Raw genomic sequence first — 18,285 nt, 5'->3', positions numbered from 1 at the left:
TACCCCTGAGCTTGCTTCATCAACCACTCCTCCCGAAGTTTTGAGATTCTTTCACATCCTGATAGCCCTTTCGAGGATAGATTCCAGTCTGCCACTGAACCTCCTACAGTGTTGTGCCCAAAATCGAATACCACACACTTGTGAGGTGGTTGGGACACTGCGTCCCCACCCCGTAGCACTCCCTTGTTCTGGGTGCTGCACCCTCACTGCAGCCTATGGCTGCATATGCCTTTGGGGGATATTTAAGTCAATGCTGAGTCACTCTGAGCTTACAGTTCAATAAAACCCTATTCCCCCCCGCCCCCCCCCCCCACACATCCATAAAGCATAGGTCTTTCCAATCTTGTACTTGGGCCGGACACACAGTTTGCTCAGCCACTCCATTAATAAATGAAACTGTTGTTTTCAAACCTAGATACAGTTTGATCTCTATTAAATGACATCAAGGTCACTGTTCTACTCTCGATTCTGTCACCAGCACACAAGCTAGCTCTCTAGCATTGCACAATCTGCAGATTTAATCGTGCCTGCCTTCTGATATTTTTGTTCAGGTTGTTAAGAAGATGGAGACAGGACGGAAGAGAGAATAACACCTTTTGGATTGTGGATTTTCAAAGAGCTGTACATTGTGAATTAAACCTGGGTGATTTGACATTAATTAAACAGAAAATACAGTTCAATTGTAGATATTCTCTGGATGACATCAATAACGCAGAACAATCCTTTACCCCAATCTATTTTCTGCTTCAGCTTAGTTTCCATGCATCAGTCGTTTAAATTTTAATGAAATCCTGTTCTCTTACCTATACTCATCGCTTGACTCCAATTACTCCAGAGTTTGTCATCCTCATAGCATAATTTATTTGTTCTGACTCTTATTCTGACCGTGTTCAAAGTATCAGGAAGAACACCAGGGACCATGAAACAAATTGTACCCTTAGATATAAAATAAAAACACACAGGAATGTTATCAGCTTATTCTCTTTCTCTGCTTCTGAATCCTAAATATAATTATCTGCCAAATTCTGTATATGATTAAGACTTGGACTGCAGGGGCGCCTGGGTGGCTCAGTTGGTTAAGCGACTGCCTTCGGCTCAGGTCATGATCCTGGAGTCCCAGGATCGAGTCCCACATCGGGCTCCCTGCTCGGCGGGGAGTCTGCTTCTCCCTCTGACCCTCCCCCCTCTCGTGTGCTTTCTCTCTCTCATTCTCTCTCTCTCAAATAAATAAATAAAATCTTTAAAAAAAAAAAAAAAGACTTGGACTGCAGTCCAAATTCTCTGACTTTAACTCCTCAAATAAAAATTGGCAATAACCCAGAGAATAAAGGAGTCTGTTTTTCTCAAAGCAGTTCAAATTTAGGCTATGGTCGCCCTGCCCCACCCCCAATTATTCTATGACTTTAAGCCCAAATAGCTAAAGTTGAATTTACTGACCTCCAGGTTTCCCTCAAATTCTGAATTCTGACATTTGGCCTCTTCAACCTTGAAGATATAAAAAACAAATAAATTCAAAAAGTTTAAGAGACTACATTATATCATTTAACCATTTCTAACAAGGTTCCCTTTTATCCCATCAAAAGAGGACCAGGTGCAGTGAAAGAAGGTTTTTTTTTTTTTTTTTTTAAATAAGTGGTGCTGGGTCAATTACATATCCATACAGGAAAAAAAAAGAATCTTGACCCCTACCTCACACTATTTATGAAGTCATTTCCAGATGGACTGCAGATCTAAATGTGAAAGTTAAACTGAATAAACAAATACATAAATACAGCAAGATTTTAGAAGAAAATGTAGAACATCTTCATGACCTTGAAGCAGATTTCTTAAATAAAACCAAAAAATATTAACCCTAAAGGAAAAATTGTTATAAAGTCATCTATACTAAAATTGCAAACTTCTTCTGTTCATCAAAGATATCCTATTAAGGAAATTAAAAAAAAGTCATGTATAGAGAGAAGTTATTTGCAATTCCTGACAATGGACTTGCATATATATATATCATATAATATATACTTACATTTATATATAATACACACACACATATATACCTATATCCCACCAATTAATAAGGAAAAGACAGACAACCCAACAGAAAAACTGGCAAAAGATGTGAACAGGCGTTTCACAAGAGGGTATTCAAATCGATAAGGAACATGTGCAAAAGTGCTCAACTTCATTAGTTATCAGGGAAATGCAAATTAAATCCACAAAATAACAATACACACACCTACCAGACAATACCAAGTATTGTTGAGGATGTGAAGCATCTAGCACTCTCAATTTCTGCTCTTAGAAGTGTTGGTGGGAATGTGAATTGGTGCAGCCACTATGGCAAACAGTATGGAGCTTCCTCAAAAAGTTAAAAATAGAACTACCAGCATAGGGAATATAGTCAATAATATCGTGATAACATTGTATGGTGACAGATGGTGACGCTTATGGTGAGCACTGAGAAATGTACAGAATTGTTGAAAAAATATGTTGTACACCTGAAACTAACACCATATGTCAATTATACTTCAATTAAAAAAAAATACCATATGATTCAGTAACTCTACTACTGGGTCTCTGAAGAAAATGGGGGCGCCTGGGTGGCTCAGTCGGTGAATCCTCTGACTCTTGGTTTCAGCTCAGGTCATGATCTCAACGGTTGTGGGATGGAGCCCCGCATCAATGGGAAGTCTGCTTAAGATTCTCTCCCTCTCATTCTCCCCTCACACACGTGCTCTCTCTCTAAAATAAATAAATCAATCTTTGGGAAAAAAAGAAAATGAAAACACTAATTTGAAAAGATACATGCACTGCTGGGGCGCCTGGGTGGCTTAGTTGGCTAAGTGTCCAACTCTTGACTTCGGCTCTGGTCATGATCTCAGGGTTGTGAGATCAAGCCCTGCGTCGGGCTCTGCGCTGGGTGTGGAGCCTGCTTGGAATTCTCTCTCTCCCTCCGTCCCCTGTCCCTGCTCACGTGCTCTTTCTCTGTCTAACAAAAAGAAAGAAGAAAAAAGAAAGAAAAGATACAAGATATACACACCCCTATGTTTGCTGCAGCGTTATTTACAATAGCCAAGATATGGAAGTAAGCCAAGTGTGCACTGATAGATGAATAGATAAAGATGTGGTATATATATAATGGAATATCATCCAGCCATGGGAAAGAAGGAAATCCTACCATTTATGACAACATGGATGAAACTCGAGGGCACTGTGCTAAGTGAAGTAAGTCAGAGAAAGACAAACACTGTATGACCTCCATTAAACGTGGAATCTAAAATGAGCTCACAGAGGCAGAGAGTAGAATGGTGGTTGCCAGGGGCTGGGTGATCGGGGGAAATGGGGAGATGTTGGGCAAAAGGGTATATAAACTTCTAGTTGTAAGCTCTGGGGACCTAATGTACAGCATGGTGATTATAGTTAAATAATGCCACATTGTATACTTGAAATCTGCTTAGAGAGTAGATCTTCAGTGTTCTCACCATTTAAAAAAAGGTAACTGTGTGATGCGATAGATGTATTAATTAGCATGATTGTGGTAATCATCTCAGAAGACATGTATATTAAGTCATCACGGTGTACACCTTGAAAATAATCACACCGTACAACCCAAATATATATGGTTTTACTTGTCAATCGTACCTCAATAAAGCTGGAACAAACAGTCAACTTCTTTCAAAGAGACGTTTAAACATGAGATGAAGACCAGAACACACAGCACTGATTTTTGACCTTGAATGTTATTTACTAAATGGTCCCTAGCCACATCTGTGAGGAGCTGAAAGGCCAACTGAATGATAAAGAGCATCCTGTCGATACTTCATATGCGGCAGAGAAAAAGCCACTTGGGAATCAGAGACCTGGGGGCGGAATCCCAAGTACCAACTACCACTTGAGGGATCAGGTTGCAGGTTCCTGTCTCCCTCCCCTGGGCCATCTCCCAGATACATGTACGTTCCAAAACTGGCACATCACTGTAAATTGAAGGTTCTGGGCTCTTGTTCAAACGTAAATTCCCTTGCATAGTTTATCAGCTGCTCAGATAACTCTGTGAGAAAAGGAAAACAAGGGCACAGAGGACTGAGTAGATAGATCATCTGTGGAGAAGCGGGGTGGTCAAAGGTCGTTCCTTGCTTTGTGATTCTGTCATGAGCGACCTGTGACCAGAGTTCCCATGTGATGGCACCAGGTCATGTCCCAGCCTACTTCCCCCTCTTAACTACAACACCAGGCAAAATAATTCCTAAAAAAATCTTGCAAAAAGGGGGAAAAAAAAGGTCTAACCAGCAGAGCTCAAAATCAGTGAGCACACAAAAAGCTGATGACATTTTAGGAGAGGAAGCAGCTGGTGAACATCTGCTAGGAGAAAGAACATTCAACTCAAATGTATCAACAGAGTTAATTCCAAACAGACTACGGTTCGGATTTAGGAGGATAAATTCCATAGTATGTACATTCTCTTCAGTGCGGAAGTTTGTGGGGAAAAAAAAAGGTAACTCAGTTCAACAAGAGTTTCTTAAGTGAGGACTATGCACATGGTGTTAGACCAAACGCTCTTGGTCAAAGTTTAATACGTGAAGACCAACCTTTGAATACATAAAGACCAACTTATCAGCTGTGTGGCCTGCAGCAAGTGACTTTACCTCTCTGAGCCTTAGTTTCTCAATAAAATACAGGTTAAGATAGAAGCATTTCATGGACTGTTAGAGGCTACTGTAGAAGTGCCGGGAAGAGGATCTGTGCAGCCCATCATAAACACTTAACAAGTGACCGCTGGGACAGTTAAAAGGAAGTACTGAGGTGGCCCCCGGGGTTAGGGACACAAGCTTTAGAGTCAGACCTGCTGAAATCTTGATTCTACCACTTACCTTAGGAGTAAACCTCTGAGATTGCCTTTTTCTCATCTGTGAAACGGGGACAAAAGCAAGGCCCCAGATCCTCAGGGTTACCGTGAGGACTACACAAGACAGCTGAGATAAGGTGCTTATGAAAACGCCTACTCCATAGTAATCGCTCCATCCACGTCAGCCACTATTAGCAGGAGCCGCACAAAGTAAACACCACCTAACTCCTGCCTACGGGAGCTTTTATTTTTAGTTGGGACACAAGGCCTACCCATGTGATCAGGGGAACCAGCAGGACGTAATTCGGTGCCAAGTGAGTAATACAAGCAGCATGTGTCTCAGGATTTCAGACAGAAGAGAACAGTAAAGGCCGGAGTAGTCGTTCTGACAGCTGACTTCGTTGTAAATCCAAGCCTCACCTTCTCCCCACTTGGAAGCCCTCTGCTTTTTCCCTTTGCAGTACCATATGGGGACACCGGTTTCTGGCATGGAGAGTGATTATTCTATTTCAGCAAAGATTCACCTGCGATTGCCCAGAAATGCTCTGGTCAGCTGTGGACCTGGGCACTCCCTCTGGGGTTACAGCCCGTCAAGGCTGGCTTGTTTTAGTAAGTATTTTGAAACTCCCACGGCGAGCTCCAACAACTGGACCAAGGAATTTGTCCCTGTGCAAGATGTGGGGCTCCTTTAAAAGCCAATATAAAACCCTTGGTCTCGAACTTCTCCAACTCCAATGCACCCCGGGGCCTGGAGTGGCTGGCACGCCAGTGACCAGCACAGTCCCTGTGGTCTTGAGGTGCCACCTTATGGAAACTACACTCCCTGGGGACCACGGTATTTAAATCTGGGCAAAAATTTTTGAATTTAAGCAAAACCCCACTTGGTTTGTAGCTCAGACAAAAGCGTTGAAGGCCCGAGCGTGTGACCTCTACCGTAAAGCGGAACAATGGGACCGATGCTCTGAGGTTACACCACATCCTTTTATGCCCAGTGGCCCACAAGGACCTCTCGTTAGTATGTTTTGTACTAGATTCCCAATGGCGTAAATGTACCGAATCCAACAACTACGGGCTACTCACATTTGACGACTCTAGCTGCCATGAACTCCAAGACCATGGAATGGCCACCACCAGAGCCTCGAAGTATCTACCGGATCGGACCCCGGCCTCCTGCTTACATGTCTTTCCCTACTCTATTTTGGCCACACCAGTCTCCTTTCTGTCTCCCACACATGCCAAGCTCATTCTTGCCTCAGAGTCTTTGTACTTGCTGTCCCTTCCACCCCCAGATATTCACATGGCTAGCCCCTGCTTGTCACTCTGGTCTTATCTCAAATGTCGTCACTTCGGATGACGACCCAACCTCATATTCCCGCAGGCCCTCCCATCGTGCTACTACATGACCCATCTGATTTTCTTCATAGCATTCATGCTCTGAGATTAGCTTGCTCATTTACATACGTACTTCCTAGTAGGTAGGCTTCATGGGAAAAACGGACCTTTTCGTCAGGGTCATGTGCACATAAAACAGTGCCTGGCACGTGGCAGATATGTAATAAAAATTTGTTCAGCAAATGAATTGATGAATGGCTTGAATCTTACAGCTAATGCTCCTACCATAAACCATCAAACCTTCCACCATGCCCTATTTCAGACAAGAAATTTCATCATCACCATCATCATCATCATCATCAGGTGACAAATCTAAGAGCTACATTTCACCGATGTTTCCATTTCTTACCCTACAAGAAATTCAAGTGAAAGAAAAATATCCAAATAAAATCAACTAGCTAGGAAAAACTTACGTAGAAAATATCATTCGTCTCAGTTTGGCTGTTATTGACTTCTACTTGATAAGATAAACATCTGCTGTAAAAATTCTGTGGATTCTTCCATTGCACATACAAGTTACCATTTTGGAAGAAGAGACGTTTAATATGTGGGGGATCAGGTTTCACTGAAAGACAGAAACAGAAGAACACAAATTAGCTTCCAGAGTATTTGTGATGAGGTTCATATATGGGTAGACATAATGAAGGTCACAATTAATGTAGAAAGCTTATTTTAAACTGCTCATAAAATGGATCCAAAGAACATCTCTGGGGTGTCTGGCAGATGACGTGAACTCTGACCTGCATCGATCCGGTTAGAACACGGCTGGGGTATAATCAGGATATCCAGCTGTGACACAGAGAATAAAGAAAAGAAGCACTTGGGTCCAGATGTGCATCCACCTAACGGATAATGAGGGGCACCAGGGGTTTCCTCAGCTGCCACTCACTTGCGTCAATCAAAGACCACAATTAAAACATTAGCCTAGTCTCTGTCACATACTGCAACATGGACAAACCTCAAGGACATTAGACTAAGTGAAATAAGCCCATCATAAAAGGACAAACACTGTAGGATTCCACCCATATGAGGGATCTAAAATAGTCAGAATCATAGAAACAGAAAAGAGAAAGCTGGTTACCAAGGGCTACGGGATGGGAAATTAGTGTTTAGGGGGCATCGAGTTTCAGTTTCAAAAGGTGAGAAAGTTCTGGAGATCTGTTGCACAACAATGTAAATATACTTAACATTACCGAACTGTATGCTTAGAAACGGTTACGATGGGAAATCTAATGTTATGTGATTATAACCACAATTAAAGTAAAAAAAAATTAGCCTAGTCAATTTAGTTTTTCAGGAGTCAACTACACTTAAGACTAAGTGACAGAAGAGAATGGAAGATGAGCAGAACACAACTCGAAGATATCATCTTCCAGCTGAGAAGGATCTCCCTTTATGTCACCACTAATCTCCAGGAAGAAGAGCAAAATGAGCTTTAAAAGGTCCACCGAGGGGGCGCCTGGGTGGCTCAGTCATTAGGCATCTGCCTTCAGCTCAGGTCATGATCCCAGGGTCCTGGGATCGAGCCCCACGTCGTCAGGCTCCCTGCTGGGCGGGAAGCCTGCTTCTCCCTCTCCCACTCCCCACTGGTGTTCCCTCTCTCGCTGTGTCTCTCTGTGTCAAATAAATAAATAAAATCTTTAAAATAAATAAATAAAATAAAATAAAAGGTTCACCGAGGACAATCCGCCAAGCAAGGGGGAGGACAGCAAAGGGCTTTGCTTCAGATTATCCCACTTGGCAAGTTACCACGACCTCACTCCCCTGGCCTTCGGTCCACAATTAGAATTCACTTGCGTGACTATCTGAAGGGGTAGTAAATAGTGTTCTGCTCCCAGACTTGGGAACCTTTGTCAATTCATGGCTATGTGCCTATAAATTTTCTGTATACCACTTAACCAGAATCTGCGCTCCCTGTTGGAATCTTACAACAAATAAATAAACACGATGCTTATAGTAGTAGTCTGCTTTAGAGATTTACAAAATACTTATATACCTCACATCATTTGAAACTTCAGACAATCCTTTGAGGTCAAGAAGGACTTCGGACCCTGTTTTACAGATGAGGAAACACTTAAAGAGAGTTTATATGCTTTGTCCAAAGTGAAGACCTAGGAGCTCAAGCAGATACTGTGTTTTCAAGTCAAGGCCTCTTTCTAATAGGCCAACATTCAGCTGCGTTGGCTGTTCTGAGTGGTCAGGGCCTATGCCACCCTGCACGTTAGCTAGTTTAAATCATTTCTGATCGCTCCTCCTCCAGTCGAAGCCTTTTTTCAACTAAGAGAAAGATTATTCAGGAACCATATTTGATTTTATTCTGCAGCATCATCCTCTCGAGTATCATCAGCAAAAGAGAACAGATCTTAAGAGTCAGAGAGCCTGGTTCCAGTCTCGGTTCTACAACTGACTGCGTGTTCGAAGTCTTGGCACACTCAGAAGCAAACAAGAGCAAAGCATGTGGCACATATACTCAAGAAATATTAGAATTTCCAAGCCTGCTGCTTTAAAAAAAATCAAATAAAGGTATACATAAATACAGTCCTTTTTTTTTTTTTTTTCTGGGAAAATCTTAAAACCAAAGTCATCCCTTTTTTATTCTCTGTATTGACTGTTCAAAAGACATAACACTTTTATCCACACTGTTGTACAGGATTTCTAAAACTTACCATGAGAAGTTAAAGGCACTATATTGAAGGACGGTCTAATTTTTCCTGCATTATCCTTGACCACTATTTGGACACTGTGTTGTTCAAAACTGGAATCCTTCAAATTAGTCAGAGCAAAGGAACAACCAATGTGTTGACCTTCCCTATAGATGTCTTCACATTGAAGAATGTTTCCCAGGCTGCTGTGCCTGCAAGATATAATGAGACAACCTTCTGGATTATTTTTCACAAGGTGTTTAGGAAACAAAGGCACACGTTTGTTTTCTTTTAAATGGCTGAAGAGGACCATGAAAGGGAACATTTGCAATATGGAAAGAAAACTTTTCTTAAAACCCTATTTTATAATGTGGCTCCATTTCATACTCTAGGAAGAAACGAATGCTCCTTTTTGATGAACACTAGTACTTTCTTCTTTTCTTTTTTTTTAAGTAAGCTCTACACCCAATGTGGGGCTCGAACTCATGACCCTGAGATCAAGAGTCGCCCAGCCAGGCGCCCCAAACACTTGTATTTTCTTTCTTTCTTTTTTTTAAAAGATTTTATTTATTTGTCAGAGGAAGAGACAGAGAGCACACAAGCAGGGGGAGTGGCAGGCAGAGGGAGAGGGAGAAGCAGGCTCCCTGCTGAGCCGAGAGCCCGATGGGGGCTCGATCCCAGGACCCTGGGGATCATGACCTGAGCTGAAGGCAGACGCTTCACCGAATGAGCCACCCAGGCGCCCCAACACTGGTGCTTTCAACAGCTATGGAAACTGTAGGAGCTCCGACTCCTTATCATCTTCTGTATGAGAGATGTTATGAGGCCAGCATGAGAAGTTTCAGGCTTCTTGAAAATGCCTCATCTGCTGAATTCCATGGTTTTCCTCTGGCCCTTCTGCCTGCCTGCCTTGTTGTCATGGCTTCTCCTCCCTTTCCCCTTTTGAGAGGATTCACATTCGGTCCTCCGCCCTCTGCACATTCCTTTCTACCACTTACTCTCTCATCCATTCTCCCCCAGTTTATCATGTCTGTCCCTTGACTAGAATTTCTACACTGGGGATTCCTTGGAGCTAGTCCCAGATTTCTAACTGCTCCATTTGAGTCCTCCACTCTGGCCTCAAAGTCAACGCCCTTATGCCCTCTCTTCCCTGCCAAACTGCCTGTCTTCTGACCTTCTCCATTCCCATCAGTCAGAGCTCGTTTTCTCTGGACTCCTTGATTACGGCCTTTGAAATCACCCTTTCCCCCCTCCTCTTTCCCCATATTCTGTCACCAAATTCTGTTACTTCTTCCTTCGCAAAGCTTCTTGGATTCTCTCCTGTGACATTCCTGGAACCCTCACCCTGTTTCATGCCCTCATCACTTCGGGCTTCATGTCCTTTCCAGAAGGACCTCTCTGACCTTCATTATTAGTGCCCCCTGACCCCTGCCAGATCAACGTTCCAGAACACAATGGTTTTCTACGTGTCTTACTCCAGGTGTGGCTTTAAATGCCTTCAATAAGCAGCAATGCTGGCACCTTATTTCCCATCCCGAACCTCTACACACACCTTTCCCCAGTGAGCATTAGCACCCAGTGCGGTGCGGGCCCACAGAAGGTGCTCGTGACGCTTCTCTGTCTAGGGTGTCAGAGGGTTCTGTCTTACAGTAGCTGGCAGAAGCCAGAGTCAAGCCCTACCTCAGCCATAATGGGAGCTGTGCAAAGGTTCTACAGAAAAGGAAGGCAATTTTAAGAATGACCTAACAGTGATGAGTCCCAAACCCTTGACTTATTACCTCCGAGTCATCTGTAGCTGTATAAAGTGCAGATCCCTCAAGCCCTCTCCCAGGAATCCTACTTACAGGTTCTGCCCAGGGCCGAGGCATCAGCATTTTGACAGCGATTCTCCAGGGGATTCTTTTGCACATCAGATACTCTCATAAATGCAGTCAACTGATCTTTGACAAGGGGGCAAAGACAGTCTCTTCAACAAATGGTGCTGGAACTAGACAGATGTCCATATGCAAAACAATGAATCTAGACACAGTCCTTACGCCACTCACAAAACTAGACTCACAATGGATCACAAACCTAAATGTAAAGTGCAAAACCATAAAACTCTTAGGAGATGACGTAGGGAAAAAGCTAGATGAGCTGCAGCGTGGTGACGACTTTTTAGATACAAGACCGAAGACAGGATCTAGAAAAGAAATAATCAGTCAGCTGGGCTTCGTTAAAATTAAAAACTTCGGCCCTGCAAAAATCAGTAGTAAGAGGATAAGAAAACAAGCCACAGACTCAGAGAAAATATTTGCAAGACACATCTGATAAAGGACTGCTACCCCAAATATACACAGAATTCTTAAAACAATAAGAAAACAGGCACCTCACCAAAGAAGAAATATAGATGGCAAAGAAGCATCTGAAAAGATGTTCCGCACCATATGTCATCAGGGAAATGCAAATTACAACAACAAGATGCCACTCCACACACCTATTAGAATGGCCATGACCCAGAGCAGTGCCATCAGCAAATGCCGGGGGCGGGGGGGGGGGGGGTGGGGACATGGAGCGACAAGCATGCTGTCTCGCTGCTGGCGGGAATGCAAGATACTGCAGCCACTCTGGGGGCAGAGTTTGGTAGTTTCTTACAAAACGCCACATACTCTTACCATATGATCAGCCATCACATTCCCCGGTATTTACCTAAAGGAGTCAAAAACTTATGTCCATGCGAAACACTGCACACAGATGTTTACAGCAGCTTTATTCATAACGGCCAAGACTCAGAAGCGATGAAGACATCCTTCAGCAGGTGGATATTTAAACTGCAGTGCACCCAGACAACGGAATATTATTCAGCCTGGTAAAAAAGAGGTATCAAGCCAGGAAAAGACATGGAGGAAATGTAAACGCGCATTATGAATGAAAGAAGCCAATCAATCTGAAAAGGCTGCACGCTGTAGGATCCCGAACCACAGGACCCTCTGGAAAAGGCAGCACTGTGGAGACAAGGAAGGATCAGTGCTGTAGGGGCTGTGGAGGGAAAGATGAACAGGGAGAGGACAGAGGAGTTTGAGGGCAATGAAAATACTCTGTACGAGGCTATGATGACAGACACGTGTCATTATACATTTGTCCAAACCCATAGTACAGACGACACCAAGAGGGAGCCTGAAGGTAAAGTATGGACTGTGAGTGGTTAGGATGTATCAACGTAGGTTCATCAGTTGTGTCAAATGTACCACCCTGGGGGGGGGATGCAGATAATGGGGGAGGCCATGAATGGTGGGGGCAGAGGGTACATGGGAAATCTCTGTACCTTCCCCTCAGTTTTGTTGTAAATCTAAAACATCTCTACAAAAATAAAGTCTTTAAAAACAAACCCCAAAACTCAGATCTAATGTATTTACTCCTTCAAAGGCTATGCAAAGAAGTATTTAAATACAGAAAATGCAGGGCGCCTGGGTGGTTCAGTCGGTGAAGCGTCTGCCTTCCGTGAAGCGTCTGCCTTCGGCTCAGGTCATGATCCCAGGATCCTGGGATCGAGCCCTGCAGGGAACCTGCTTCTCCCTCTCCCTCTGTCACTCCCTCTGCTTGTGCTTTCTCGCTCTCAAATAAATAAAATCTTTAAAGAAAATACAGAAGATGCTCTTGTCCCTTAAGAGATGGTACATAAAGTTTTTCTCCTAGTTGTAGGCCCCTGTAGTTCAGTCTTAGAAACTGTAGTTTCTAAGTTAGTGCCATGGTTAGTTTTTAGATCAGACAGGCCTGGAATGTTTTTCACCCACACCCAGAAACAGAAACTGAAGAAATTTATGACACTTTTGTTACATAACTTAAAAAAAAAAACTAGGCAGAAAATTAATTTTTTTCAACCAGTGAAAGGAACTTCTCTAATGGGCAATCTTTAAGATTCCTTTGTCACTTCTGTACCTTGGGTGTTTCACATACTCTCATGGACCCCAGATAAGAAATTTTTCAAAAAATTTTGTTGTTGTAATTTGGACAAAATAACAAAAGGGGAAATACTGGGTTTTGAACAGACAACTTTTGGGGACTTCTTGCAAAATACTAGATAAGAACCTGAGCCAGAAGGCATTCAGGTGCTTCCTGTGAAGATTCAGACACTGAAATCCTCCACAGAATCACACTATAGACATAAGGAGGAAATGGACAGATTTAAAGACAATTTCCCCAACTCTGAAGATGATTAATGTGGTAAGAAATGCCCTAAAATTCATTGGCAGAGCTAGTCTGTGGCTACTTTTTTTAAAAATAATTTATTTATTTATTTGAGAGAGAGAGAATACAAGCTGGGGAGAGAGGAGGGAGAGGGAGAAGCAGACTCCCCGCTGAGCTGGGAGCCTGACATGGGGCTTGATCCCAGGACCCGAGGATCATGACCTGAGCTGAAGACAGACGCTTAACTGACTGAGCCCCCCAGGCGCCCCTAGTCTGTAGCTGTTAAGCCCCCCAGCCTTGCCCTGCCACCTCCCCCAAGCTTTCCTTTCAATGCCAGACTAGCCCTGCAGAACCACAAGTCATTGCCCTGGGGCTTCAAAGTGATTCCAGTTTCTAACTGGGGAGTAGGGAAACAGTCTCTGGCAGTTCGTTTGACATGATTTAACGATTGGTTAAATAACTGGTACCTAAACCAATTCCAAGTGCTTGATAATGAACGACCCAAGCATCTGCCTTTCTTTTGTGGTCTTGATTGGAAAGGATCTCTCTAGGGGAGGGCAGGGGTAGAGGAGGTAAGGACTAGCTGCTAATTCTTCCAAGTGGGGGAAGAAGCCACCCATGCGTACCGGCTACATCTACAAGGGAGTGGGGATGAATAATAGTAATAAAAAAAATACACAGCTCTCACACACTCATCACTTACTCTGTATGTGGTAGCAGCTGGGCACAGCTCCAAATACTTCTCACCCAATAACAGCCCTTACCCCAACCTTACGAGGTAGCACTAATATTACTATGCCCATTTAACAGAATAATCTGTTAAAAGAATAAGCTGCGGAGTGCTGAGGGCAGAAGAATATAGAATCTGTACCAGCACTGTCCGAGGAAATTTTCTGGGATTACAGAAATGTTTTCTATCTGTGCTGTCCAAGGCAGGAGCCACTGGCCACGTGTGAAAGTGACCAGTAAGACTGAGCAACTGAAGTTTTAATTCGACTTAATTTTAATTAATTTAAAGTCGTATCTAAGTAGTCACAGGGGAGTTGTGGCTTCCGTATCGGACAGCACAGGTCGTATGTACTACAGAAAGAGTCCACGCTGATGACCGATGCTGGGAACACACATGACAAGAAGTGGTGTCCCTGACACCCGCCCCCTCGGGCATCAGTGAACCACACTCTCTTAGGATGGCTTTGTGAGCCACCCCCAATGGCTGCAGGTTATACTCTGCACAGGGGCATCAACTGAGGGCTGATAGCCAGCCCAAGCACCATCTGCTCTCAGCTCTGGCAAGATGCTGCATCAGCCCAGAGGAAGAGGAATCTTTCAACCGAGAGGAAGAAGAATGCTTGTTCCAATTGGTGGGGCCATTTTTTTTTTTTTATAATTTATTCACCCAGAGGGGGCGCAGGTTTTGCCATTGGCACAGACTTGTTTTGTGCTAGTACACGCCTCAAGGCACTTCCCTATCTTTGGCTCAGAAGAACTCCAAGCACTGGGCCCCTGCTCTCCTCCAGCCCCGCGCTGACTCCTGCATCCGGATTGCTTTCTGGCACGGGCGGCCATGAAATGAGGGACGGTTTTCACGCTTTTCCTTCCTTCCCCTGCACCTTCTGTAGACACAGATTCTAAAGGTTTTCCCTGCGATTTTACCAATAACTACTCCAGGGAAGGCAAGAGAAGTTAACAGCATAATAAACACAGGGATGCTACCAACTTCTAAGACATCTTAAAAGCCTGTACGAACGGCTCTCCCCAGACTTCTTCCCAGCAACATCTTCCGAGCCAGGCTACTCCTCGTAGGGCTTAGTTCTCTGGCCCCTTCACTAGCAATTCCTTGGGGGAGTCCGACCGACTCGGTCCTTCTCTCTTTCTCCTCCTGGACCATAATGCTCCTGAGTTGCTTACCCCTCCTAAGTCCTCACGCTAATCCCAAATGTTCTCTAAGCTTTGGAACCTACCCCGCATTTCAACCTTATTTCTGGAGCCCCTACCACGTTTCGGGCCCTGAGGGTAACAAGACACAGCCTCAGCTCTCAAGGGAGACGGCAGCCCGGGGAGGACTACTGCTAAATAAACAGGAAGTGACAACACAATGTGCTGAGTACGATGACACAGGAAAGTGCAAGGTACCGCGGGACACGATGACCCAGCACGTATCTAGATATGAGAGGTCAAGGGAGGCTTTCTGGAAGGGAAGTGATGTCTGAGCTGAGCTGAGGACAAAGCAGAGGTGTCCAGGTGAAAGGACGAGGTCCTCACTGCGCGGGGACGCGGCGTGCTGCCACTGTTCCGTTCGAGTGGCCGAAGGGTCTGTTTGAGGAACTGAAAGGCGCTGGGCGCGGGCTGGACGGCAGGGAGGATGCGAGAGGGTGGAAGTGCACAGAGGGAGGAGGAGGAGGAGGCTGGGGCCAGACGGGGTGGAAGGAGCCAGGTCAGAAAGGACTTTTGTCCGTAGTGCTGAGGAGTTTGGACTCTATCCCAAAGCCACCGGGGAGCCACTGCAGGGCTTTAATGAAAGGAAAAACAAGTACCACAAGTGGGCAAGTGAAACTACAAAACCTCAAACGAGAATTGTTGATCTCAGGAGAATAAAACCACCCTCGAGACTGAGCCACACGGTCTCAGTGCCGCAGGGCTTCCCAGGCGGGACTCGGCGGGGAGCACCCCGCGCAGCAGGGGAGGAGAGTGCGGGCTTTTCCCGGCGAGCCTGCAGGGGACAGGCCAGAGAGTCCTGCGATGCCGGGATTCGCAGAGCGCTTTGAGACGCCAAAAATTCGTCTCATCACGTCATCGGGCAAAATGGACGTTCCGGGAGCCAAGGCCATGTTTATCCTATAGTTTCAGAAGACCTGGACGTGGCCCCCCGCACCCCATTCTCTCAGAAACAGTCTGAATGAAGCACAGAAGGAGGGACAAGGCCATGGGGAGAGCACACTGCTGACGCGAGTTCTCCCTCTTCCCCAGCCCGGTATCACACAGACGGAACATGGCCCTTCTTCCTCCCTGCTCTTCCCCAGTGCCCATGCTCAGAGAAACCCCCCATGGGTGCAGTCCAACCCCTTCATCCCAGCCTCCCAGCCTTGCCCTGCCACCTCCCCCAAGCTCCACCCTAGCTTCTAAAGAGCGTTTGTGCCTCTGCTAGCCTTCATCATACACTGTTATTTTTACACAGGTAATTGGGCTGGGGGCTGTCTCTCCCCCTCTACATTTTAAACTTATGAACAAAGAGCCATGTTTCTTATCTCTGCTGCCTATTCAGTGCTTTACCCACAATGTGTGCCAAATAAAGTCTTACTGAATTGAACTGATTACCCTGGTCCTTTCTTCCTTGTTCCGCTGCTAATAATTCTAGGCTCTAAAAGAAAGGAAATGCTTAAAGATCAATTTAGAAATTTAACCCATTTTGTGGATGTGCTCACAAATCTCAGGTATGTTATTTTGTGGGGAGCTAATCTACTTTTTTTTTTTTAATAGTTGTTTTCTCATCAGTTCCTTAATTTTTTTTTAATTGATGTAGAGTTGACATACAATGTTACATTAGTTTCAGGTGTTGAGTCAACTTACTTTTTATCACTGGGCATGATATCGTTTTCCTTTTTAAAGGTAGATACCAATCACTCATACGTTGCTGGTGGGAATGTAAAATGATACAGCCACCCTAGAAAATAGTTTGGCAGTTTGCTATAACACAAAATATGCAATTACCATATGACCCAGCAATTGCACTCTTGGGCATTTCTTCCAGAGATATGAAAAGTTATGCTCACATAAAAACCTGAACGTAAGTATTTATAGCAGCTTTACTCATAGCTGCAAACAATTAGAAAGAACCAAGATATCCTTCAATGAATAAATGTTTAAACAAACTGGCACATCCACACCATGGAATAAAAAAAGAAAAAATGAACTACTGATACACACAACTTGGAGGGACCTCAAGGGTATTATGCAGAGTGTTTTGTTTTTTTTTTTTTAAAGTCAGCCTCAAACAGTTATATGCTATGTCTATTCTAGTAACATTCTTGAAATGACAAAAATATAGAGATGGAGAAGAGTTTAGTAATTGCCAGAGGCTAGAGACTTGGGGGAGGGAAAGGCGGGGGGAGGTGCGGAAGGGAAGAGGGTATGGGCATAAAATAGCAACTCAGGGGATCCTTGTGGTAATGGAACTGTTCTATATTTACACGTGTGATAAAATTAGATAGAACTCACACACACACACACACACACCCCCAAGTGCATGTGACACTGGTGAAATTTGAATAAGGTGGGTGGATTGTAACCACAGCAACTTTCTGGTTTTGATACTGCTTTCTAGTTACAGACCATGTTACCTTCGGGAGAAGCTGCATGAAGGGTGCCCTGGGATCTCCCTGTACAGTTTTTGCAACATCCTGTGGATCTACAGTTACTTTTTAAAGAAAGTAGACACCAAAAGCAGATGCACCTTCCACTGAATCAAACTGCCCATCTTCTTGGATTTGTAAAAAGAATATGTGGTATATATACACAATGGAATACTACCGTTAAAAAAAAAAATGAGATCTTGCCATTTGCAACAACATGGATGGACCTAGAGGGTATTATGGTAAGTGAAAGAAGTCAGACAAATACCATATGATTTCACTTCTATGTAGAATCTAAAAAACAAAACAAACAGACTCTTAAATACAGAGAACAAACTGGTGGTTGCCAGAGGGGAGGTGGGTGGAGGGTGGGTGAAACAGACAAAGGGGATTAAAAGGCACACACTTCCAGTTAAGTAAGTTAAATAAAAATAAGTTAAATAAAAAATAAATAAGTCAGGGAGATGCAAAGCACAGCATAGGCAATATAGTCAGTAATACTGCAATAACCTGGTATGGTGACAGGTGACAGCTGCACTTACCGAGGTGAGCACTGAGTCATGTACAGAATTGTTGAATTACTATGTCATACACCTGAAACTAATATAGCATTGTGTATTAATTTATACTTCAATTAAAAATAATGATAATTAGGGGATGCCTGGGTGGCTCCGTCGGTTAAGCATCCGACTCTTGGTTTCTGCTCAGGTCACAGTCTCGGGGTGGTGAGATCGAGCCCTGCGTCGGGCTCCATGCTCAGCAGGGAGTCTTCTGGAGACTTTCTCTCTCCCTCTGCACCCCCCTCCCCGTGCTCATGCTCTCTGTCTCAAAATAAATAAATAAAATCTTAAAAAAGTAATGATAAACAAAGCCCCCAAAACCAGGATGTTCTTTTTTC

General features: G+C 44.1%; 1 protein-coding gene across 2 annotated transcripts in view; it reads right to left on the bottom strand.

The window, feature by feature from the left end:
• IL13RA1 (interleukin 13 receptor subunit alpha 1) overlaps positions 1-18,285 on the bottom strand; it is a 58,210-nt gene that overhangs the window by 23,141 nt on the left and 16,784 nt on the right. For both annotated transcript variants that reach the window (XM_064574502.1, XM_064574501.1), the window contains exons 5-8: positions 8,896-9,083; positions 6,643-6,794; positions 1,438-1,485; positions 804-936 (exon numbers count right to left, since the gene is read on the bottom strand). In XM_064574502.1, the coding sequence (XP_064430572.1) occupies positions 804-936; positions 1,438-1,485; positions 6,643-6,794; positions 8,896-9,083 (521 nt within the window). The remainder of the gene's footprint in view (positions 1-803; positions 937-1,437; positions 1,486-6,642; positions 6,795-8,895; positions 9,084-18,285) is intronic.

Source organism: Mirounga angustirostris, unplaced genomic scaffold, assembly GCF_029215605.1.
Source record: "Mirounga angustirostris isolate CCGP_5_RB_7025 unplaced genomic scaffold, mMirAng1.0.hap1 SCAF_11, whole genome shotgun sequence".
Taxonomy (NCBI): domain Eukaryota; kingdom Metazoa; phylum Chordata; class Mammalia; order Carnivora; family Phocidae; genus Mirounga; species Mirounga angustirostris.
Note: the sequence above shows the minus strand (reverse complement) of the source record. Positions and strands in the feature narration are given on the sequence as shown.